At 39.9% G+C, this 26,311-nt stretch overlaps 1 protein-coding gene across 1 annotated transcript in view; it reads right to left on the bottom strand.

The window, feature by feature from the left end:
* The window catches only part of IPO11 (importin 11), a 280,310-nt gene that overhangs the window by 137,770 nt on the left and 116,229 nt on the right, over window positions 1–26,311 (bottom strand). Inside the window, exons 22-24 of the mRNA XM_019532129.1 lie at window positions 24,581–24,657; window positions 10,561–10,640; window positions 6,184–6,264 (exon numbers count right to left, since the gene is read on the bottom strand). Of these exons, the coding sequence (XP_019387674.1) occupies window positions 6,184–6,264; window positions 10,561–10,640; window positions 24,581–24,657 (238 nt within the window). The remainder of the gene's footprint in view (window positions 1–6,183; window positions 6,265–10,560; window positions 10,641–24,580; window positions 24,658–26,311) is intronic.

Below are 26,311 nucleotides of genomic sequence, written 5' to 3'. Positions count from 1 at the left end.
AACTTTGTGGCTGGTTCCTATCATGCCACTAACTGAACATGCAGTCAGGTGTGCCCCGGGTTGGGAGCCACTTCAGCTAATGGGGCTGAATATTAAACAAAAATTACATCTATATTAAATAGCACAATTCATACAGCCATAATAATGCTAAGGCTAAATACAGCTTGATGCAGAGACTACACATGCTTTAAGTAAAACAAATCCAAGAAAACATACATGCTATTACATGAACACCTCAAAATATTGTGGATTCATGACACACATTCCAGTGTCTTTCCCCATCAACACAACCCTGTCCCCAGTACAAACATTTCAATACTTCATATTCCTCTCAAATAACTTATTCTCTTTGAATCTCTTCCTCCAATACAATCACTTCCAACCCCTCACTATCGGTCTTTCAGGGAGAAAGAAGAAAAAAAGCTAATTAAGTATTTAAACCCTCCCTCAAAGATGGTAGCTTACAACTTGTAATGATGCAACCAACCATTACTTAGTCTGATTAGCCTTGAATTCCGTGAGGAAACAGGACACAGTCATGAAGTTTCATTTTACACCATACAGTGAGGTACCAATAAACATAATAGTACTTTAATAAATTAGAAGATGAGGTAGATTTGGGAATGTCTAGATAGTACAATGCAAACAGAGCTATAACATTTTCCAATATCCAGAATAGTCTGCTCAGATCTAGCTTGGCTATCTCTACACTACACTGCACTGTGCAACAAAAACATATCCTTGGAAGCTTCGGCATGACATGCCTTTGATTTCTCTTTTGTCAGTACAAATTAAGACAAACTGTGGCAAGTACACTGTGCAGAACTTCCAGACAAATATACAAAACAATATTGATAGAGAAGTGACTTGCATTTAAAGAGCAGAAATGAAAATGTCAGCTTTAATATCTATTTCTAACAGCACCTTAGTTTTGGTGCGTTACTCTATACCAATCAGAGAGTCTCAGTGTTTGGATTTCCCTAGCTGATAATGGGAATAAAGAAATATCACACAGGCACTCATGATAGTAAATTACCCTTTAATAGTGTCAGGCAGATTATTACAACAATAGGAATATAAAAAATCTGACGTTCATCTATTTTAAAAAATAACCAAATTTTAACAGAAACTTGATATTCTAAAACAATATCAGGAAAGTGTAAAGACATAATCAGCCTAAAAATGGGGTAGCCATGTTCATTATACAATGGCAGTACTAAAAGATAAAACTTTTTTATGAGCCAGTTTAAAAGAGAAACTACTAATTAATTCAGTATTCGTTTTTCCAGTTTTTGGAAAAAAAGCAGGGAAAAATCCATGAAATTAAAACTCCCAGACCCTTTTTCCCCTCAGCCCCAGTACAGGCTACAGTAGCTCTAGTAGCTGTTAGAGCTGTGCAAAGCTTCAGTCCCTGATTCAATTTGGTGGAGACTCGGCCTGGTTCAGTGGCCAAATTTCCAAACCTGAATCAAATCAGAAGACCCTTTAATCTCTCTTAATCAAATTGGAACCCTCCAAATTGATTTGGAGAGATTCAGTGATTCGGTCATAGACACAGCTTTAAATGTTTTTCTACATACCTCAAGGTACCAGGCAGGTCGTAAATGCTGTGATGGTGGGGCAGTTGGAGCATCCCGCAGGAGCACAGAGGGCTCCCCTGCATGCTTGGCAGGACACCCAGAAGTGGACCATTTTGCACACCCCTAGTAGCTGCTTCAGTCAAGTTCAGCTGGCATAAAACTACCCAGCACTTTTGTTTTCTTGAATACTGCAAAGTGCAATATTTTCAAGGGCAGAAATTCAGTATTTAGTAAGCAGACACCCTATATACATCTGTAAATGATTCAAGGAGCACAGTGTATACTTCAGTGACTGAAAACCTAGAAAACCTCCATTTTATACTCTTAACCTTTAGAAAACACTTTCAGACCTGCACAAAAACAACTAATAAAAATTGGAAGGTTTAGCTATTAAGGAAGTTTGTGGATGGAGGTCTGGGCCATTTAACCTAAACACAGTAGTTCACAAGAAGAATCATAAACAATTAATTCAAATTACATTCTTTAAAATGGCAATTGACAAATAGTACCAAAACAAAAATCTCCTAGCTATCCCAGCAGTAAAAAAAAAAAAAAAAAAATGCAGAAAAATACAAAAAGTGAACATTACATGTGTGGCATTTCTTCAACCTGAATTCTGCTAGTTGCTGATTGATAGGATTTTTATTTAAAATAGTTTTTCTAAGTGGATACTATTCAGAATATTCTCTGAAATAGGATTTATTTAAACAAAGATGCATAGTTAAAAAGTGGCATAATTTATCACTTCAATAATAGAGTTCAGGTTTCTTGAGACAAAATGTTGGTGCCACTTACAAAATAAAGCATTTTCTTCAAGTTTTTTTTCAAAGAAAGAAAGTTATCTACCCATCCAAAATAAGGAGGTGAACATGGTAATTGACTTTTTAAGCCAAAGACACCAAACGCATTTTAAAAAGTCAAGATGCTATCATAAGTACTTCAGAAAAGTCACTGGCCCACTCTACTCCATTCATACATCTTAGGCTGCAAAAAGGTAGCAGAAATCACCCAGAACACATCTGCTGGGGCTTTCCCAAGGATAATGTAGCCAATCAATGGATACAGAACAATTAGCTCTGATGTCTCCCTTCCTACAACCTCTAATGCAGGTGATATACCAAGACATAGAGATACATGTTAAGATGGGGGAAGGGCACACATTTCATAGCATAGACCCTGTTGCATATCAAGGAGGTCCATTATTTCTTTGGGATCAAGCCCAGCTGACACTGATTGCAGCCACCCAGCCTCTCACACCCCAAGAATGATGCAGATATGGGACAGCCACAGCTACTTTTTCTTATCCAGTGTGATAAAACTGATGGGTCTATGGGTTGCAGGGAAGGCAGTAAAAGACGCAAATACAGGGAAAACAATATCTTTCATCTCCCAGTAGTAACACAATTGATTTAAAGGCACTAATTTAAAAATACCAGTGAAGAACTTTGAAAGCACATTTCCAATATATAATTGTTTACAATATCAATATAAACTTTCTGTTGAATACAACTACTCGAGTATAGCTAGCATCTCAGGGTGTGAAAAGATGTCCCATTTTTCCAAGAAAAAGTCTTTGGTTCCAGGATTCTACAGACATCCAAATTCACCGCCCCCCTTCAAGTACCTCTGAAGTACCAGAGATAAAACATACTAACCTCCCTGCTCCCTGTGACAGTGGTGCTTAGAAGTGTAAACTAATCGCAGCTCATTCATGTTAACTGCAATTCATTGCAGGGACAAGCCTGTCAGAGGGGCAGCAATGCAGCTTGTAGGGGCTTAGTGAGTGCTGACAAATGCGCAGGTCCCCACTCTAAATGGCACTTTGTACGAAGTGGCATGACTTTGAGCAACCCCCTACCCAACTCAACAGATGTTCACCTGGATGAGGGTTAATTCATAGTGGGATCAGCCACTTTTAAAGTGCTTTGAAACTGTGCACGTGTCATGGCACAGCTGCAGAGCACTTTCAGGAAGCCAATCATGTGACAACTATAACTACTGTCTGTGACCAGAGTGTAACTGGCTATTCTGCTCATCTGTTATCCCAGGCTTTGACTTGGATCAATCAGCCAAACTTAAATGAAATGTGCTCTCTACTATCAGGAATCTTCCAGTGTGAACATTTATTTGCATGGGGTTTGTAGAGGGGACAAAGCAGCTTCTGCAGTCCAGTCTTCATACTTAGTTCTATACACAAATACTTTAAAAAAAAAAAAAACTCTCAGAAAATAATTTTCTTGGCTTTCCTTAGGGAAGAGATGGCAAAAGTATTGCCCACAGGCCAGATCCAGCCTACGGAGCAGTTTGACCTGGCCTGTCCATCACGACCAACTCCATGTGCTGATTCTTGCCCCATGTGCTGCCTGTGGCACCTAGGCTGAACCTGGTACTGCAGGCAGCATGGGGGGTCAGTCCAGTGTGTCGCATGCAGCCTGCACCTTGGGCCCTTGGTGCAGTGTACAGAACTGAATTCAGCCCATGTGCTTCAAGCAGACCAGCTCCACACACTGCATGGGACACAGCAGAAGGCACGTGCTGTATGAGGCACACCACCAACGGGCCCTACCTGCTAGCTCTAGGTACAGCAGAGCATCACATTGAGCATGTGCCCTGTGCCAGCCTTGGGGACTGCTGAAAATGCAGTCCTCAAGGCCAGCATGGGGTGTGTGCTGCCTCTGGCATGTGGCTCCAGGTCTGAACCCCAGTGCTGCTAGCAGTGCCCAGTCTAGCCTGCATGCTGCAGACTGCAGACACCCCAGGCTGGCCCTGATGGCTGTGTGCACAGGAAGCATTGGGGCTGGCATGGGCTGCACATAGGACTGGACACAGCACCACAGGTGCTCCACAGGTGGTCGGTCCCAGCTGAACCTCACCGTGCAGACTGATTCAGGGATGCTCATCCAGCCCACCGAGCTGTGTAAATTTGATAATCCTGGCTCAGAGCAAAGTACACATTCATTTTTATCAGAACGATTAGTAGCTCTCAGCATCTACACCACTAGACTATCTGCATTATTATATAAATCTTTTCCAACATTTTTTTAGTTATATATGTTGTTAGCACAAAATAATGTAACTGGGGGCAGTATTTTTCCACAATTTTGGTATATTAAGCGAATAATAAATGCCAATATTATTTCTGGATTTTACAGAAAGAAAAGCAGCTGCAAGAGTTCTCATTGTCCATATAACCCAAGGGATTAGGCCTTGTCTGTATGGTGTGGGCATGAAAAGAAACCTAAGGCTTTTGAGAAGAAACCCAAGGCTTTTAGAATGGTAGGCATAATTAATTCTTTTTAAACATTTTATTTAGAAACATTTATAATGTATAAATAAATGCTCTAAATTTAGAAATAAATTTAACCAGCTCTTTATTAAATGAAGTTTCTTAATATTGTACTTCAATCCAAATAATGAAATGTAAAATAAAAAGTAACCAAATTCTGAACCAAGTTTAAGAATGAAATAATAAATGTCCTTCCACATACGAGCTGTAACTAAATTTCTGTTATTTTGTTTCGTAGTTATAAGTGGGCACTTCTCTGTTGTCCTTCAACCCACCTAACCCTAATTATCTTCCTATTTAGAACTGCATTTTTATACAATACATCTCTATTATGAGCTGCAATTACAATCAAACTATTTTGATTAGCTTTCTGAAGACACCAAAATATTTAATGTTAGCTTAAATTAAATAAGGATGACTAAAACGCTATTTATTTTATTTGAATGTTGAAATTTACAGTGTAGTGAACAATTTTTATTGCGGTTGTTTTACTATAAAATACATATGATACGATCCATTCAGCTTCTATACACTCTCTCCTTCTTACCATGTCAGAGAACAAATACATCTGAGTAGGATTCTGAGACTTCTACAAACATCTTTGCGGTACTGCAGCTGACCACTCCCAGGTCTCTCTCTCAAAATCTTGAGCTAGTTTCTCATTTTATCATGCCATAACTTGCTTGAATACAAGGCATACTACAATTTATCATGCCACTAACACATAAATGATGCAACATGAATGATGTGATATCTGCTAGGACCTTGTATATTCACATTTGAAATGTCAGATCCCTGGATTGATATTTACATACGGTCACCAGTGGTTAAAATGGTCTAGCCAAAAGGCACCGTTGGCTTCTTGACATGGGCATTTTCTGAAGTAATTTTATGACAGAGAATTATAAATTTAGTTTTGATCTTCAAACCTGCACTTTGGTGTTCTGTTGTGCTTAGTTCTCCTTCTAGGATTTCTCTTTATTAATCAATACTTTACTGAAAAGAAGCAGATCCACTGTAAGTACGAAGGGACAGCAAGTACAATCAAATTCTAGCCTGAGTGCTATGATATTATTATAACTTTACAATTATAAAATATCCCCCCAGATATCCACATTCTATTTTTTCTCAAAGTCTAAGAAGTGCTTTATGTGCATGTTACGTGTACAATTTAAAGCAACATAGACATATTCTAACTTCAGCCACAGTGATCGTTGAGTATTATAGATGCTTTTTGTTTGTAATAAAAGATTTTTGAAAAGTTAATAAATGGAAGTAGAAGACCAAATTCTTTTTAAAGGTGACAGTATACACTACCTTTAGCACTTGAACTTGACCTTCAGTAGTTATATCTTTTAAGAGGTCACAGAATGACTGGCACAGGTCAGTTGCATACATCTGAAATTATATGAGAAACAAAATGAAACATATTATTAACATTTTATTATATAAAAAGCACCCCCCCGATACTGAACTTCACTTAATATTGCAATTCCCAGTGATTTTTTTAAACTAAAGCTGTAGAAATTGCAGCAATACTTGCATTCAAATCAAGACTTACATTTAAATTGCACGGTATTCTTAATTACCAAAAAGTAGTACATTATTGTATGCCTCAAAAAAACCCCCAAAAAACAAAAAAAAAAAACCAATTAAAAGGGCCCATTAAACTTAGGGTGAAAAAATAAAACAGATAGCATACAGTGTAGCTGATCTGGAATAGCAACTGAACAGACTCAAAGAATGAATAAAGAAGTTCTCTGAAGATAAAGCATGACAATGACACTTTCATTTCCCTTTTCTTCCTCTTCCATATTCTCTTTTTAAAAGTAACGATTTTTCTCTTTTCTTCTTATCATTTATTATTCCCTACTTTGTTTTCTGACATTTTCTATACAATTCTCTCTTTCCTCCAAATCTTCATTTCCTCGCAACTTACTAGTCTCTTTGTCTCCAAAATATTTCTCAGTTGCTACCCCTACCAGTCACCTACTGTTAATTTTGACACCCCTCTAGATCAGAGCTGCCAAACTTCTTAGAGCAACACACTGCATGGGCTGCAGTCCCTAGAGCAGCACAAGGTACATGCCACAGATTGGGGGCTGCTCACTGTGCAGCCAGTCCTGCCACCCCCACCACATGGGCAGGCTAGTATACCCCGCACCACTCCACTGAGCGCATAGTGCTGACAGCCTGCTCCCTTTCCCCGATTCTCATGCCATCTAGACAGCCTCTCCCAGGTATGTGTACTGCAGGGACAACCTGGCTCTCCCCCACCTCACAGGCCACAGAGGACAACCCGGATCCCCCTACCAGCCCTTTGGCCATACATGCTGCAGGAGGAGACCACCCCCCATCCCTGCAGCAATGTAGCCTAGCTTCCCTGTGGCACCCAGAGCACCCCCTACCCTCCCAGCTATGGCACCAGCTGCCAGGCAGCCTGGTTCCTGCCTCTTGTGTGCAGTGTGAGCAGCCCAGCCCACTCCCCAACTGCACATGCAGAATGAGGACCCTGGCCCCCACCTGATGTGCTGCTCTGCCCCCAGGAGCTAGGAAGAAGACACCAGAGGAAGGCAGGGGAAGAATCTAGCTGCTGTGAAAGAACCAACATCAGGGGTAAACAGTGGCGGTTGGGAAGGAGCCGGCAGGCTAAACCTTCGTGGGCCACCAGTTGGACAGCCCTGCTCTAGATGTCCTACATTTCACTACCATGTTTCTCTCTCAGTCTCTTAAATCAATGGGAGTTACTGTTATTTCTAGCCCCAGTAAATGTAATCCTAACTCTGAGCACAGATTTATTTACAAACAAGAATAAATATTTAAGACCAGCACATATTTGAGTAGTTTATGTTAATTTTGATCTGAGGCAGATTACAGCTTTGTATTTATTCATTTCCATGACCAAACTAATATTTGATTTGTTGCTGATATGACCACACTAAAAAGAACCACATAGTGAATCTGGGAAATATGATGTTTAGATGACAAAGATTAAATTTTTTTTAGATTAAATTAAATGTTTTAGACTTTAAAACATCGGTTTAATAATTTGCTAGTGTTCCTTTGTTCTTAACAAATGCAGTGAATAACTCTTAGGTACAAACTACTGAAGGAAGATGTGACAGCATTTCTGAAATTCAGATATTTAACAGAAGCGATGTGTGATGCGTCTTCTTTAAAAGCAAGTGCATTCAACAAATTCTGCACATCTAGTCTAAGGTTTTGCAAGAATCTTGTCTCATATAAGATCAACAATATTAATTTAAATTCTATACTTCCTTACAAATATCATTGTAATCAAGAAATGAAACAATTACCATTGTATAGAAATCAAGATTTGCACCAGTACTTTTATTTTTCATTAAACACCTCCTACAGTGTTCATTAAATCCTACTACTGAATCAAGTCACAAAAGTAGTAAATCTACAGCTACAAATTCTGGAAAATTCAACCTTGCTTTAAAGAGATAATGGTCTAGATTGAAAAAAACCTTTTGTTTTAATATTCCAACTAAGAAAAGATTCCAGGCACTTATATAATTTTTTTTTAATTAGATTTTAAGTAAAATATAAAATTTTAAACCAGACACTGGGTAGAAAAGTGGAATTCATTTATAGTCCCCAAAATTTTATATGGATAGCAAACCAGTCAAATATAAATTCTAGTTAACACTTTAATGTTCCTTTCTGCTTATAGCTATAGCATTACTATACATTATAGTTTAGCAATAACTGCCACCTTAATTGTGTGAGTTCCAAACAAAACTTCCTAGTCCATGAAGCAGCAAATCTAGATTAAAGGGTGCACAAAACCTAAACTGTATTTTACAACCGTCTTCTCCTTGCCAAAAGAAAAGACACACATAAGTGATTTTGCTCTTCTTTCAAGCCTAACAGAAAACAGTCTGGTTTGCTTTCCTCACAGTACAAAAGAAAGCTTAACAAACAGATGAAGGTTTTTATTGTCACATTTCACTATTTGAGCAACATATAAGATTACATGTTTGATTACATAAAAAATATAATTAATGTTATTAAAATACCAAGGTTGCATCCAAATAAAGCATGGATGAATATGTGGCAAATGTCAGCAATATATTAGGTAATTTTAATAATCTACACTGGGATTAAAATATATATATATTTTTGAAATAGCAATGGAAGATGTAAGAGAGCATATAACCTCTGTGTTACAAACCAAAATAAGACAGAAAGGGAGGTAAAACATTCTGAATAAAATTTAATATGATACTCTATACTTTTCGGAACTATCATTCAACTACTTTGGGGTGACCACAAAGCCTCTGTCTGCATATGTCGCTTCTTGATCATTTCTAATGGTGGAATGTTCCCACTGGTAGAAATGATTCTGGGAGAGGGAGCAGTACAGACATTCAGCCTGCAGTCATCCTCTCTCCCTTGCTCCTTGCACCTTCCCGAGATGAGGTGATCCAGGTCCCCTCAGTCCACCTCTCTTTCTGAGTGAACTGGAGCAGCCCGGCAAAGCCCCCTGTCTTCATCTCACACCGGGGACTGGTTTAAGAAGCAAGCAGGGGGCTTGCTGTGCTGCTCCCTCCACCCAGATCCCAGTGGAACTCTAGTGTGAGAAGCAGGTGGGATCTTTAAGCTGCTATCCTGGGAAGAACTTCCCTAAGCCCAACTCCCAGTTCAACCAGCTTCTCCTTGCTTCCTGCTGCTTCTCTGTTGAGTGGTGCAGATGGCAATTTGAAAGCTAGAGGGGCCAGGAACTAGGGGTGTGAAGGCTTTCCCTAAGTCTTGTTCTGGCTCTTGTGGCTTTGCTTTGCCCCTGCCTCCCACCTTCCAGCAACTCAGATGAGCAATGGGGAAGGGATGGGGGCTAGTGGGGAGGCAGGTAGGGAGTTGCACTGCTCTCTGTGCTTGTGTCCTAGTGTTCAGCAGCTGAGAGGAGGCAGCAGTATATCAAATCCCCTGCCCAAGACTCACCCACAGAACTATGGAGTGAAAAGCAGGTGGGAAAGCAGCTTTCAGCTGCTCCTCCCCTCCCAGTCTATAGGATAGACAGGAGCAGCTGCCCCTTCCCTTTATCAAAACCAGAATGACCCTGGTCCCTGGACAGCACACAGGCCCTCCCCCTGGCTCCCTTCCTCTTGGACCCCAGGAGGAGGTAAGCTAGGGGAAGTGTGCAGATGTTCAGTCTCCTGGGACTGATTTCTACCTGGTGGTTGTCAGCTTATTTTTTTCCAGAGCTGCTATTTTTGCTTCAGGAGAAAAAGTTTGAGCATCTGCATGCTTCTGGTTTCTACCAGGAGAACAGGGATTCTTCTGGTACAAACAATGTCCATACATAGCAGACTGGGAGGAAACAGGCCGATATTAGAGCAGAAGGCAGAAAACAAATCAGCAGATCAGACAGAGAGCACAGGGCAGGGAGCACTGACTGGGGGAAAAAGATAAGGGAGGCATTCATGGTGGGGGGAGGGAGGAGGGAGGCATGAGGCTAATTTCTGGCACGTCTGCCAAAAAGTCAGACCCCAATGAATTTTATTTTACTGAGTGCCCATAAAGTGCATTGAATCAGTTACTTCACCAAGATGTTATAGATATTAGGATCTCATATCCAGAGGAAGACAAAAGTCTTAGGGCATACGCTACCAAAGTTAGATGGTAAAAACAAATCTTAAAAAAAGAAGTAACATGAATTTCCCCACATACCTGTAAAAATTCAGGAGAGGATAAAAAAATGTAGGCATTGATGATCTTAAAGCAGGTTCTGAGGTTTTCTGAACTTAGCTCTGCAAAATAAAATGGCAGATCATTTGGTATATTACTAACCAATCAACTTACAAGGATGTAAGGAAAATAACTCACTTCTTAAAATAATCTTTTCTTGCATATGATATCTACATGTGGTTATTTCCCTCTTATTTTATTACATCACAAAATTACTTACCTGTAGTTTCTTTTCATATAAAACAATAATTATGTATTCATATTCCTGTATTTATATTCCCAACACAAAGTCATTTTACAACTATAACTTTGGGACAAGGCACCTTGTCAACAAATGCAATATTCCAAAAAATTAAAATGGGAATAAATCTGGGCTTGTATAGTAACACAAATAGTGTAACGTAACAGGGGTTGGTAACCTATGTCCCATGGACCAGATCAGGTCTGTAGAGCTATTGGATACTAGTATTTTCAGAAACAGTTGGCTGCAGGGGGTTTTCAGTCAAGCTGCACTACAGCTGGGCCAAGGATAGCTTCACCCATGGTTCAGCTAGGCAGCGGGGAGAAGTAATAGTAGCAGTCAGGTCCTATCACTAGCCATCCTCAGAGCCACAGTGGGTCATTCCAGCCTGCCACCAGAAAAAACATTGCTGACCACTGCAATATAATGGTGGTGTGAGGACAGGAAGGGGATAAGTGGCAAACTCTTTAGGAAAATGTTATTCTTTGCAGTGGTAATTCAGAAGGAAAATTATAAAAGGTAATTTTTATAAAAAGGTAATTTATAAAAGGTATAAAAATGTATGTTTATGAATAAGACAGACTGTCCGTGTGAATAATCACCAGTGGGGTTTGTGGTACTCTTTGAAATTTCCCCTTAGTGATGTTCATCCTGGGCACAATCAATCATAGCAGAACTCCCAAGGGCAAGACAGACTTAGGGCCATGCAGTGGCTTTAATCTAACCAGGAATCCATCTGAGAAGTGAAGGGCGGGATCAGTCCAAATAATTCTTGCTTACGTTACAGTAACTGAAGTTCTTTGAACTGTAAGCATGGATCCTCACGCTGGCTAGGGACAGACATTGCACATAACCTGGTTTAAGTGATCAGAAACTGGTTTAAACCTGTAACAGAACAGACGTTGAATGCACATAAACTAGTTTGAAAATGGCCAAAACTGGTTTGAGATAAACCTGGTTGAATATAGTATCACACTAAACTAATTTGGGTCAAGCCAGTTTGTGCAATGTCTGTCCCTGACCCCTTCTTGGTTTAACTTAAACCACAGTCCCCCAGAATCCCAGATGCTTTGCAGTCCTGGGTGGAACTCTCTGCTCCAGAGAACAGACTGCCCGCACCCCTTTGCTCCCTGGCTGGAGCTCTGGCATAGACAGCAGACACAGCAGTGCCTGCCTGGCTTCCCCAGGCCCCCTGCCCCCACCACACCCTGCTCAAGCAAGGATTCCCCCCTTTCCCTTTCCCACAGCATGGACTAGATTTCATAGACATCAGGGCTGGAAGGGACCTCGGGAGATCATCGAGTCCAGCCCCCTGCCCAGAGGGCAGGAAGGACTAGACTGTAGCCAGCCTGTGGTGTGCTAGCTATTGCTGAGAGGTGTCTGTGTAAGGCAGACAAAACAAAGGCAGACAGGACAGTGTCCACTTGGGGCTTTTTGGAGCTAATCAACAGGTAGCTGATAATGTCCTTCTGTTTCTTCCTTGGAAAAAGTTGTTTAAAAAGAGCTTGAACTAATGAGAGGCTTTTGTTTCCTTGATAGGCTGATAAATGTTGTTATTTAACTCCCTGCTGGGATGGTCAGGAGCAGCGGGGAGGACAAGGGCTGGACACCTCCCTAATCAGAGCGTCCTGCCAGGGGCTGGCCACATCCCCCCCTCAGCTCAGCACTATGGAAGGGATGGGAGGGCTGCTGTATCAAACACCCCAGCTTCTAGTCTGAGCCACTGCAGGCATGCGCAGACATGTCTGCATTTTCTCAGTCCAGAGGGAATGTCTGTGCAGTTACAAGCTACTTCAGCCTACCTAGGTTAGACTAACCTGCAAAGGTTGAATCAATTCAGGCTCAGGCTTTTTGAATGCCTGTCCCTAACCTATAAGATGTTGCATTGGCTGTGAATTTTTCTTATCTAGTGGTACTAACTGGGCCATGCATGTACCTTATGACGCAAGATACTCTGGGGTGAGGATAGGGTGGGGGAAGTCAGTCACGATTCCCCTTCAATTTTCTCACAATTCAAAGCTTGCATTGCTACATACTCTGAAACACATTCATGGTGCACAGATTTAGGAATTCATACTCTCCATAACTTTACAAATAACCAGAGTTCCTGTAAATTATATTACCACTCTTTCTTCAAGTATATGTTAATACGTGCTGAGCTAGGACTGACAAATATTACCCTCCCTACAGGATAAAGATTAATTTTATTTTCAGTTGCTTCAGTCAAACACTAATCAAAGTATTTAGCTCCCAAACTCAGGATACAGTTGGGTGCATCACATGAAATGTGTAAAATGTTTTAAAAATTGTTAGTGAGTAGCTTCATTTAGCTGCCTTTCAGAATATGCCAGTCATAGAAATCTGCAAGAGACTGAAGAGGGTGCCCATGCTCTAGTACAGCATTACTTAAACCATGGGTTGTGACCCAAAACTGGGTCACAAGAATATATGAAAGGGTCATGAACAAAATTTAAAAATGGATTCTCTTTTAAATGAGAAAAATGTGTCAAACAGTGGGTTTTCTCTTGCAGGCTGGCAGAGCTCCAGCCTGCCAGGGGTTGCTTGGGGCCCCCAGTACCCTATACACACCCCATCCTGCCCCACACACCCACACCCTGCCCCACACACTGGGGGGCTAAGGCCTGGGAGCAGAGGACAGTGGGTCAGGAGTGAGGGGAATTGGGTCAGGACTGGCAATGTTTACAAATGGGCCCTGGTACAAAAAAGGCTGAGAAACACTGCTCTAGTGGATAATGGTGTTTTGAGGGAGAGGCTTGCCAGACAACTAATAGCAACTAGAAATACATCAATGTCTGTTTTGAGATTCTCTGTGATAAAATAAAAAATTGGAAACTTTTGTACAATACAATCCATTTAAACAACTACGTTCTGGAGCATCCAACTTCCTGCCAATAACAACTCAAACATTGGATATCATTTGCTAAAGAAGACCTATGAATAAAAATCTTACAAATTCCCCTATGACATATAGGAGAAGCTGATCAATTGAAAATGATTACTTGGTCTGTATGAAGGCTGGCACCTGGAAATGGGGGTCAATTCATGTTGCAGAAATACTAGTCAAATAGACGGGCAATCAGCACTAGCTGGGAAAATCATGAAAGAAAACAGCAATGGGATTTGGAGATTCAAGTGCTTGAGGAATTGCCAGGGGTTAGGAAAGCAGAGGAAAGAACAAGTGCTTGTGGAAGGAATGCTTTCTTAGTACACACTTCAACAACACTGCAATGACAATGTCATTATAAATTTCATCTGCCATGATCTAAAAGTAAATTGGTTGTTAAAGTAAGCACGGTATTTTAAAGTCAACCTATGATAATACATTTAGCACATAACCACATATTTCATATACAACATATCTTCAACTCTGTTTATGCCTCTTTTTTATTGAAGGAAAACATATGGCAATGGAGAAAAACAAGTTTAAATATACTATAGATCATTAAAAAATATATATGCCTAAAACTAAACTCCTAAATCCAATGAGATTTACTTGTATGCTCAAAAGTGTTTGAAACTCAAATGACTGTTAGGCATTAAAATGGGGACCTAAAAGTTTTACTTTACAGTTCCTAAATACTTTCGTTCTTATTTCAGCCAAAAGCCAGATACTTGTCCAGCAGAGTAAACTAAATTACCGTATTTTTCGGACCATAAGACACACTTTTTTCCCCCCAAAAGTGGGGGGAAAACGAGGGTGCGTCTTATAGTCCGAAGGTGTGTGTCCCGGGGAGACGGGGCGGAGCTTGCCCGCGGAGGCGGCGGAGCTCGAGCGGGACACCCACCGCTTGTTTATGCCATGTCCTGGGGAGACGGGGCGGAGCTTGCCCGCGGAGGCGGCGGAGCCCGAGCGGGACATCCGCCGCTTGTTTACACCGGAAGCCGGCGCCCGTGCCAGTGGCCGGGAGCCGGCAATAAAAATGGCCGGCCACCGGCACACATAGTCTCTCCTGCCATAAAAACTGGGTGCGTCTTATGGTCAGGTGCGTCTTATGGTCCGAAAAATACGGTAGTCCTGAGGCATTTGGTCAGTATCAGCTCATTAATGAATAAACAGAATTATTTACTAAAGGTGTTTTATTTAACTAGGAGCCAGATTTCACTTTGAGATGTGAAAAATTCACAGTTCCTAATTGTACACCCATACAATTACAAATATCTACCCTTGTGGTCACCTTCTACAGTCTGATACCAACTACAGCTCACAAAGAGAGAATACCTTTGCATTCATGTGACTTGATTATTCTTGTACAGGTAAAAAAAGAAAGTTAGGTTTCAGAAAGTCTTTATTTTGCTGCACGTAGTGTTAGAGGTTCCCTTCTTCTGGGAAACCTTTTCCAGCTATTACCTGTACAAGAATAATCTTTAAAAATGGCCTAGATCTTTTATCAGATGTACCAGTTAAAGTCACCCTAGCTAAACAAGCTATCCCCAACATAACATTTCACACCCTGCCTCAAACATATATAATTCAGGAAAACAGACATTTTCTAAGACACAATACTTTACTTTTTCTTTTTTTTTTTTTTATAATCAACTACAGAAAAGGTGTCAAGATTGCTATCTAAACACCAGCTATTATTTTTATCCAATATTTAGATCAGATTGTACATACATACTCCCTTCCCAAACCTGAGGAAGGGCACTTTACCTGAAAGTTTCTCTAATTTCTCTCCCAAATATACAATTGCCAAATAAAAGATACCACCAAGAAAAACCTTGCTTTTCACATATTTCTTGTACCATCACAGCTACAATAACACTCCAACCCTACTACATTCTAGATTTAGTAGTGCATTTTAGGAGTGCAGTTTAATAGCCACCTTTATAAAATTTTAAGAGCTTTCTTTGTACTGGAAAGGAATACTTAAACATTAACATTAAACATTAACACTTTCAAAAGCAACATAAACAAAACTCCGTTGCTTTTAAAAAACTCTATATTTTGCCCAAGGAAGCAGCCAGCTTGACCACTGGTTCTTCACCATCAGTGGTAAGGGTTCCTTGACATAAGACGTCCACAGATCTGAGTTCTGGAGGCACCTTTACTTCACTTTTTTTAAATAAAGAAAAAGAAATGAATTACTTTAAATTATAAATAAATAACCCTCAAAGTATAGAAGCAGCAGCAACAAGAAGAGCCCTGAGGTCACTATATAATATTAAAAGTTCTAGAGATGAGAACCAGTTGAGGGGAAGGTGGAATTCAGCTTCTTTTATTCACTCAGAACTCTACACCAGAGGGAAAGCAGTCAGGGGTTAAAATTAAACTTCAGAGACTGCCTAGTTAATTTTCTTCCTTTAACTTTCTTCCTTTTCTTCCATCTTAATCACTAGTCTTTATTATCTTTAAGTTAAAGTTAAGCAGTCTACAGTCAAACATACTGAACTTCAGTATAATAAATGGCATTAAACAAGAATCAATTAAAATCAGAGTCCCACACCTTCATGAAAGGCTTTACCTTCTTTGCAGATGCTAATATAGAAAAGCCAGTGCATAAAAAGAAAATAATTTCCAACTGAATCAGTCACATTAGGACAAAGATAGAATGCTACTATCAAGTGGCAACCGGCAACATTTTAAGAATATAAAATGAGCATAAAGCTTCAGGATACAAAGGTACCGTGAAAAACTGTAAAGGCCATCTATAAAACCATAAATTAATTCTTTAAAATAATGGAAGTAAACCAAAACTAAGCATGCATTTAATCAATGATTAAGTCCTTGAACAAAAGATTAAGAAAAAGGAACTGGGTTAAGTAAAATGAAAACCTGGAACAGAAAAAAATTAGAATAAAGATGAGTTACTTAAACATAAATAACAGTTTTTGAAATGTGTTGTCCACATGCATATCCTCAGTGAAAGTGCACATGCGGCACAAACACTCAAACTGGGAAACTTTTTGCCTTAGCAACATCTGTGGGGCATGATGCCACCCTACCACCTCTCTTTGTGGTCCATGCAAAGGGTTTAAGCTTCCTGCTCCTCTTCACCTGAACCAGATGAGCTGCTGTATCCGACTCAAAGAGGGGAAGAGGGATGAGTTGTGGATATATATGTGAAGGACACATCTAAAATTCCCCCTACTTATAACTTTCTTTTCTCCTGCCAATTCAACTCATCCCGATACATGTCATTGAGATGGGTGACACCAAAGCAATGACCTCATACCAAGCGGTGGATCTTAGGCATTTCCCTACCAAACCACCAAGAGCTTGGCTGCTGTTGCATAGGATCTGGCAGGCAAATGATGTAGAGGAATATCTTCTTTTGGAACCACCGCATCTTCCTAGGATGTTCCAAAGTTTGGTAAGCAAACCAAAGGACAAGGCAAAAAATAAGGAGCGTGCCTCTCTTTAGGAGTGAAAGCACTCAGTTCTCCTAGGAAAGATATGATAGTTCTTGTTGACCTTTCCCATAGGAGGGGACCAAGCAGTTAGGGTTTGTCAAACTTTCTTGACAGGGTCCATTAGGGACTTAATAGATTTATAAGGACCTAATGTTCAGGCCAGAACACTGCAAAATATTCATTACATGAGATACCCAATTTCTTTAGGGAAATCTGCAGGGCTTAAAGCTTTATGGTGTTTTAAGTTCTAAAAATCCTGAAAGTTGCTTGGCAATGGTGGAACAAAAACTCATATGATGAAGGGACAGATCTACAAAGGACAGATCTTCTGCAAGTTATCCAGTCTCAGATATGGATCTAGGGAATCCTTTTGATCTGGGGAGAATTCTGGCAATCGATGCAGAGGAATCTGGGATATCAAAACAGATTTTGAGTGATAAGGCTTATAACCATCACCAAAGGTAACCTGAGGACCCAAGGCCAGTAGACGCATCAGAAAGGTCAAATGAGAATCCTAAAAACAAATTAGATAGAAACTAAAAGGCCTGAGGAACCGTTTACAATCAAAGGCTCTTCTTTGCAGGAACAATCAATGAGTGCATTTGTGCTGCTTGTTCAACAAAAACTATCTTTCTAACAACCAACTGTGTCCTCACTTAACTGCAGTTCCTCATCATGGACCCTGGCCCTGGGAACCAAAAAAGAATGGGTTCAAGCACTCCCACAAGTGAGGCAAGCACACTGCAGACTTGGGACAACTCCAGGCTATTGATGACTACTGAACTCATGTTTAGGTGAGAAGGGAAAGCAGAAAAGTGAAAATGTCCCTAGCCAAAGGTCACCCAACCTCTGGGACCTCCAAAGCATGAATGTGAGCACTTCCCTTCCCCACTAGAGGCATGCTGGGCCAGATACTTACTTCAACCCCCTGGTGTCAGAACCACAACACTTCACACAATTGTGAACTGGTTCATAGCCACTGCCTTTTGAAATGATTCTGTTGTTAAATGCGTCTGCAACCTGTCCCACAACGATTATGAACCAGTTTCCGAAACAGTATTTAGAACTGTTCAATTGTTATGCTTGCCTACGCTGCAAGAAGTAATTTCCATAGGTGGTGGCAACTGTGGTGGGCCAGTAAGGGGGACTCCTGCATTGAGTCAACCACCTCACTGTGCCCAACCACCTTCCAGGCTCCGAGTGCCTCCCTGAGGGCGCCTCACATCTGGCCAACCTCCTTCCTGGAGCACACCCACTAGCCTGGGGGTAACACTGCCACCACCCAGGGCTGGGCTTTATTCTGGCTCTGTGAACACTGGGAAACACAGGCCTAGTAGCTCTCGAGGGTACTTAACTCACTTCAAGCACTTAAGGTGCTTCTCTCAGTTGGAAGCACGAGTAGTGGTCTCCCTTAGTCAGCCAAAAAAAGGGGACCCCAAGGCATAATCTAGACCCACACCCAATAAGTCTCCCCCACTAGGTACAAAGGAGAATTTTACTGGTTACAAGGGGTACGGTTGCAATAGGGTACAAGGTAGAGCAATATCAGAGAAATCCCATAGAGCAAACTGGCATGGCTGGTTAGCCTTTGATCATGCATCTCAGTTACTGCAAGCTTTATATCTAGTTAGATCTCAGGTAGCTTACTCACAAGTATCATCCAGAGGCAGGTGGAAATTCCCTCTGGAGGCAGGCAGTTCCTTGATCATGAGTTTGGAGAGAGAGAGAGCAAATTTCAGATGGTTCAGCTCTTCTCTCTCTCTCTGAGTCTTCCCCATGGCTGCTGCCTCATCCTCCTAGGCAGTCCTTAACTTACATAGCCCTTATGACCTCATTTACCTGGTCCAATGGAGGCCAGCACCTGTTGGCTGTCAGCCAACCAATTTGAAATGCATCACTAGTTGTTGGGCAGACTGGCAGCTCCTAGCTCCCCAGGGAGTCCAAGCCTCTCACCCAGGTATGTGATGCCAGTCACATAGGTGGAGGGAGCAGGTTTCCCCCACTCCCTCAGGAATGTATCCAGCTCAGGTTACCTAAAGAGACAGGGTAAGGTGTGTATCCTCTGTAGGGCCCATCTTAACCAAATTGTCACAGAGCAGAATTTTGGGGGAGAAACAGAGGTGGCTTTCTGCTACAGCAACTAGAACAGAATCAGAGTGAGCCCTAGAATAGGGATTTGAGCCCTGAGCGCTATAATTTGGCTACAGCTTGAATGATTCATTGAACAGCAGAGAGAACTTTAGACAGACAGGCAAAGTATGAGAGTACTGGTTTTGAGAGCACAGTAAAAATCACTCTGCACTGTAACAGACATGGAGACTGGCAGAGAAAATTACACCGCCAAACAGCAAGAATGGGCCATACCCCCAGCCTGGGGTTGTATGTTGAGGAAGGGAGGGAGTTTAAACCCCTTTCCTGGCCTGCATGGGACCCCAGCTGGTTCTGCAGGGCAAGCAGCCCCTGCCAGGCTTTTGCCTCTTCCCCACTCGAGTGGAGAGTGGGGAGTGCGGCTATGCCCTCGCCCCAAGCCAGCAGGCTTGCGGAGTTGGGGGAAGGGTGGTTTAAACCCCCTACCATGCCTGCATGGGACTCTAGCCAGGTCTGCCTGGGCAGTTGGGGGGTGAGGGGGAGGCAGCCCGTGCTAGACTTCTGCCCCTCGCTCCCCACTCAAGGGGCCAGGGGGAAGGGCAGCCCATGCCAGGGTCCCCTCCCCTGCTTAGACAGACCTGGCTGGGGTCCCATGCATGCATGGTAGGGGGTTTAAATCTACCTTCCCCCACTCCTCCAGAGTGCCAGCCCAGGGCCAGGGCATGCCACTCCTCACCCCAGTCTCTGCTCAAGTGGAGAAGGGGAAAAAGCCAAGAATGGGCAGTGCTCAGATTTCAATTTATACCATGTGAAAGAAAACAGGATGGGATCTTGGAGCCAGGGAGGAGTTCAGCACCAGAGCCCCCCAAAATAACTGCAAGGCTATTTCTTTGACAAGGATGCTTATCTTGTGCATTTTGATCCTCCAGTGGCTGCAACTGATTGAGTCTGACATCACCCCCAGATCACTTAGGCTGGAACTTGTACAAACTTCAACAACATCCTTGTAGGGCAGTGGGAGGGACCTCCAGTCCTGGAAGGTAGATACCATAGACTTATGTAGAAGGTAGAGATGGAGGTCTGATTTCACATTCTTTCATCGCCCAGGATGAATATGAATATAATTTACATCTTCCTACACAGAATTCTCCTAGGTGTTATAAATATTTACTGTGGGTAGTGGAGGCAAGGCAAAAGGTGACATACAGATAAGCGTCTATGAATTTGTGTCTTCAATTTAAAGACAAATCTAGTGTTAGTGACATCTCTGAACACAATTTTCAAAATAATCAAAATTTATAACCACTTCAATATCCATTTTGTAGATAATTATGAAAGGCGCTACTTTGCTTACTACATCAGAGTCACCATTTCATTAATATGTTTTAGCAGGTCTACTCTAATGCAGTTTTCACAGACAAAATCCAATTATATGCAGCACCTGGCAAGGAGCCTCCTGTCTTTAGAAGTTGTTTTTAAAAATCCTCAGATTTTGGAGCTCATGGTCTCTAAAGCTTCAACAGATAAAAGAGGAACTGCAATAGTATTTACTCTGCTTTTATGAGTTTATTACAAGAACGGGTGATGGCAAGGAAACTCTTACGATGGACTTGATGTCCAACTTTAACGACATTTTGAACTTCTCATGAAAAGTTTGTCTAAATACAATATAAATAAAAACCTCCAGAGAATTTTTGTTCATGCCACAAACACTGTCAATCAGAGATGTGGGTTTTCCAGAAAAAATTTCCAATGCCCTAAATAGATCTGATTTAGCATGTTTATTTGACTTGTATTTAGTAAACAGAACTAAAAAAGTACCCCATGTTAATTTTATGTCCCAATAGCTACAAGTATTTGAACTGAAATATTTGATTAGGAAAAGAGTTAAATACAGCACACTTAATGTGGTTTAAATGTTGTATTCAAACAAAATCAAAGCTTTATGTGGAAAGAAATAATTTGTATTGGAATATTTGTAAAAATGTAAAGACAATGCACAATAGCATGTACTGCTCTTACATTGTTTGTTTCAACTTAAGGGAAAAAACTAAGACACAAAACTGTTGATACATTAATTCTAGCACATGCAAAGAACTGTGCATGATATGCTGTGCTTTGGTTTTGATTTGACCTGCACAGCCCATTAGGTGAATTCAGAACTTGATTTTTGGTTTGGATTAATATGCAAGTGTATTTACCCTCCTGTTTACAAATCAATAAAATACGTATGTACTCCCTCACACACTTTCTAGGATTAATCACCTGAAAAACAATAATTACAACTTTGAAACTGCCAAGCTTGCCTAATATTGTGTTGGCATCCATTCACTGTGACTAAGGAACTTTATGAAACAATGAATTTTTAGAAATGGAAAATTTCCCATGGAAAAATAAAGCGCTGGAAAATTTTCCTCCCTATATCTCTACCTTCAGTTAGAGTTTATGGCAGGAAAAAAAGAGTTCAAATAACAATGACAAGATCTTTGTCTTACTAGAGTATTTGGCTATAATGGTAGTGAAAATATTACTACTGAAATACATATTGCTCAAACCTACTGACATCACAAATTCTATGTGCAACATTGTTGCAAATACTGTCGACAATATTTTAGTTTTGAATATCAATACCCAAGGCCTTGTGGGATCCATGAAGCACATAAAGGAAGTCTTTCTTTTATGGACACTTTCTCTGTTGTTCCAATGTCCTAGAACTGGTTTAAATCAGCACAGGCCACACTTTTTGACAAGCATGCCACAAGTTAGTCCTCCACCCTTCCCAAGTGCCACTCTAATCCTCTTCACCTGCCCAATCTGCTACTTTGTTTTCTGCTCCCTGCCTGATATGCTATTCTGTTTCTGCTTCTTGCCCTACCTGCTGCTGTGTTATCTGTTCCTGATCTGCCATGTACTACACAGAGGCTGCCTGAGCCACTTGTAGCAGTCATGCTGTAGGTTGGCACCCCAGCTCTAAATCAACTGAAATGTTTCAGGGAACTCCAGGACTGAGGGCATAATTATGAATCCTCTTCCTAATTTCAGGTCACACATTTGTTCACTATTTCCAGCAGCTTGTCTCCTCCAAATTTTTTTTGTTTCTCCATTTGCAATGCTGCAGGGCAGCAAGTCTGAATTAATTTCTATTCCATAGTCAGATTTTTTTTGTACATGCTGTTTATTTTTCTGATAGCTAAGTTACAAAATTGAAAATAATAAATTAGCCTATCAGAGCTGCCACAAAACAGGTCTCTTCTGTTCTAGATTTAAAAATGCAAAGAAATCATACTAAGTAAATATGACAGACCAAGTCTGTGGCAATCTTTGACAGAAGTGTGATTTAAGGATCTATCTACTATACTGTTTGTTATTATCAGTATAAAATAATCATTTTCAGCCTGCAGGATAAAAATAATTAGCCCTCTTGCTCCTCTTGAAATACTGACCTTCACTTTAACGATTTACAGAATAACAAAACAAAATCTTGACAAACATGCATGTACTTGCAATGCATTGAAAAGTATCAGTGCCGCTCCGCAATGTCATAAACTAAACCAGTCAATCAAATGTTACGGTAGTTTTTGTTCCAAATCCAATTCTTCCAAAGAGAAACATCAGTATCATTTATGATAAAGCCTTAAAATGAAACTGCAGATTTCTTAACACTTCAATACCACTTTAGCAGAGTATGCTCGGGTACCATCCACACTAGTTAAAACCCTATATGTAGCACACGTGGAAAACCAGAGACACATACAGGCAATCTCAGAATTTAGATAAGTGGAAAGGACAACTATATAAATTATACCCATTTGTGCAGAGCTATGCTCCTGAAGCAAAGTTAGGCCTTGCTAGCCTACTGCACTCCCCAGATGCTAGATCAGCATAGAAGACAAACAACAAGGAGCTAAAAGCTTCTGAAAGTGATGTGTAAATCTGGAGTTCAAAGCTGAACATTCCACAAAATGTCGGCTTTTTCCCTGAAGCTCGATTTTGCCAATTAGTGTTCCGATACACAAAGAAGGATTACATGACAGGGACTATGTTGAACATGCCAACTACTGTAAGGAACAGCTCTCATTAGCCTTTAGAGTTGCCATAAAAGACTGAAATTAATGTAGGATATACAAATAATTAAGAAATGTTAATTTGTTATTTTTTACGACTAAAAAATTTTCCTCTGAAAAAATCCATTTGCTATAGCAATTAATCCAACAGCCTCCTAAAGCACAAAATGTGCTAAAAAATTAAAGGACAGGTATCTTCATGACAAAAAAAACCCACTGCAATATTTGAGAAGTCCCAAAGAGTTAGGAAACAAAATACAGAAAATCCATTTCCTAAAAATTGAAAATCATATTGTTTTATCAGTACTTCAATATTTTATTGACAATCATGAAAACCTATTGTATCCAATTTCATTACTGCCTGATAAAATACATGCATTAAAACACACATATTAAAGGGAAATATGTGAAATACACATATTAAACGTAATTGGAAAACTTGCTACCTGTTGATAATTTTGAATGGAAAGTTAAATTATGAGTAGGAAACAAGGTTATAATTTCAGCTGGCAGACTGAATATTCAAATATTCCCTCGATCCAAAACCAGTACAATTATTTTAGTACTGAACTGTAATGGAATTTTGTAAAAATCAGACAGGCATAGTTTATATGGAGCAGAGTGATATCCATTACAGCTGATTTTTTTGAAAAAGTAAGCTGGCAGCTACAAGAATTAATTCTATCAAGTAAGGAGTCAGCTTCTACATATCATCAGTGTATTCTACAATTTAAACAACGTTAATATAGTATGCATAAACATGGGTATATTTAAAGTATTTTCTAAATACATGACCTAACCACAGTAGAGATGTTTCATGCAACACATGCCATAAAAACAGAGACACTCATCAAAATTAAGTTTCTAAACAGCAAAAATATTGTGTAAAATCCCAGTCCCATTAAAGTCAATCACAAAATTCCTATTGAATTCAATAGTCTACAGTTTCACACTTGGGTTTCAGGCATGCAAACAGTCCTCAAATAAAAAAAACTTGAAATTTGTTTCCTTATCTATTAAGTACAAAGTACTTAAAACTCATTTAGTTCAACACACAATTGGGATCAACATCTAAAATGAATTTTAAAAAAAAATCTATAAATTTGTAGACCTTTTTCAAGTGTTCTGAATACTAAGAATTTCTCCCTCTCAACTTCTTACTGCCTTAGCAAGATTATTGACAGGACATGATGTAACTGTTAGTTGAAAAAAGTGAATCTTTATTAGTAATGCTCACCAAGAAGGGCAGACATGTTCTGAAAGATCCTCAGTAGTTCTGGAGTAAGGCATGGGCTATTCTCCAGTGTCACTAACCTAAGAATATATTAAATATGAGATTACTTAGATTTTCATTTTTAAATAAAAAAAATATTAAGAGTAACAAGAGTTATAAAAATAATGCAAATTTCCTAAAATAAACACATGAAATCTCCAAATGAAGAATGCCATAATTGCTTTAAATGTTTCTCTTTCAGGCACAATAGTTCCCAAACTTATCTGTGAAATATTTGCTGACCCTTTTGTATACTCATGGTTTCTCCTGAAAAAGCAGGGACTCTCCTTGGAGAAAATGAATATCTGTCCAGTCCTTGTTACCACAGAAGAATGGAAAAAAGAAAAAACATTTCTGTGCCTAACTCTTTATAAAATAAAAAAAAAGGAAGGCTGTTTGATGGCTCAGAGCTTCCAATCTTTCAAAATGTCCACCAGGATACAGATTAAGGCAATGATTCTCAACATTTTTTTGGACTCAGGGGACCCATCAGAAAATGCCAGCTCATAGCTTTCATTCATTTTTTACTATGGGGGAAAAAATAATACAGCAACTATGTTGCAAAAAACTCAGAAAAAGTATGACTGGTCAGAATTGTTTTGATACTACAAATTCTTATCTGACACATCTGGATTTATCTTATGAAACTTGGGTAGTTATTCGCACAACTAGCAGTGCTAATTGTGCTACCCTGTACCCTTAGAAGGATTTCACGACATCTCCAGATGCCCTAGCCCCCAAGTGGACAATTATTGGATTAGGGAGTAGAATATGGGCAAGGTGGATAAAAGTGCATACTAAATTAATCAAGACAAAATTGTAGCATTTTAGGCCTCTAAATATCTTATAACTATTTAAACTTATTTCCTCTTTTTCCTGTAAAAACAACAGTGTTTTTACATATGACATTCTAAACAGGGGACAATGAGAGAGGAGTTGAATACATTCAACACTCCGTTTTCCAAATTAAAATCCCTGTAGTCAAAAACTCATTTAAAAGTTTAAAATGACCATAAACAAAGCATGTTTAAAAAAAAAAAAACCTATGCATTTAAACAGTTAAAGCGTCTGGTTTCTTCTCAGAACTTAGACGCAAATGTCACTGTAACAAGAAAGAGCTGAAAACTGGCAAACAGAAAAGGCATTGGTATTCATTTAGAAACAGCCAAGCTTCTCATGTCCTTGAGTTAGTCCTGTAAAACTATTTTAAAACCTGTTTTTGTTAAATGTATATCACTTTGTTTCTATTTTTTAAACAGGTTGCCATTGTGTGTCAGCATGTGATTTCTGCCAGTGGATCCTTTATTACTTCAAGAGAAACTCAAGATAAACATGTTTTACATGTGAGAAAGTGAGTCAGCCTGAAATCCCTAGATTCTTCTGTTACAATTTTATCAATATACCATATATTTAAGCAAGTTGATCTCTCAGTAAATTGTGCAATTTAAGGGTATTTTCCTAATTTATTCAACAGCCAGATAAGAGGTCTGGAAAACAATTTACCCTGTATTTCCCCCATTAAAATTTTACCATCTCCTCCAATGGTAAAAGCTACAAGTCTATCAGTTGTTTGCTCCCAAATATGGCCTGTCTCATGGCTTGTTTAGCATGTATATTACATATATAAGTTTTTAAGCTATTCCTAAAGTTCATAGATTTCATAGACATCAGGGCTGGAAGGGACCTCGGGAGATC

This window comes from Crocodylus porosus, unplaced genomic scaffold (assembly GCF_001723895.1).
Source record: "Crocodylus porosus isolate Cpor-Errol unplaced genomic scaffold, CroPor_comp1, whole genome shotgun sequence".
Lineage (NCBI taxonomy): Eukaryota > Metazoa > Chordata > Crocodylia > Crocodylidae > Crocodylus > Crocodylus porosus.
The sequence above is the reverse complement of the archived record's forward strand: the minus strand, read 5'-3'. Positions and strand labels throughout refer to the sequence as shown.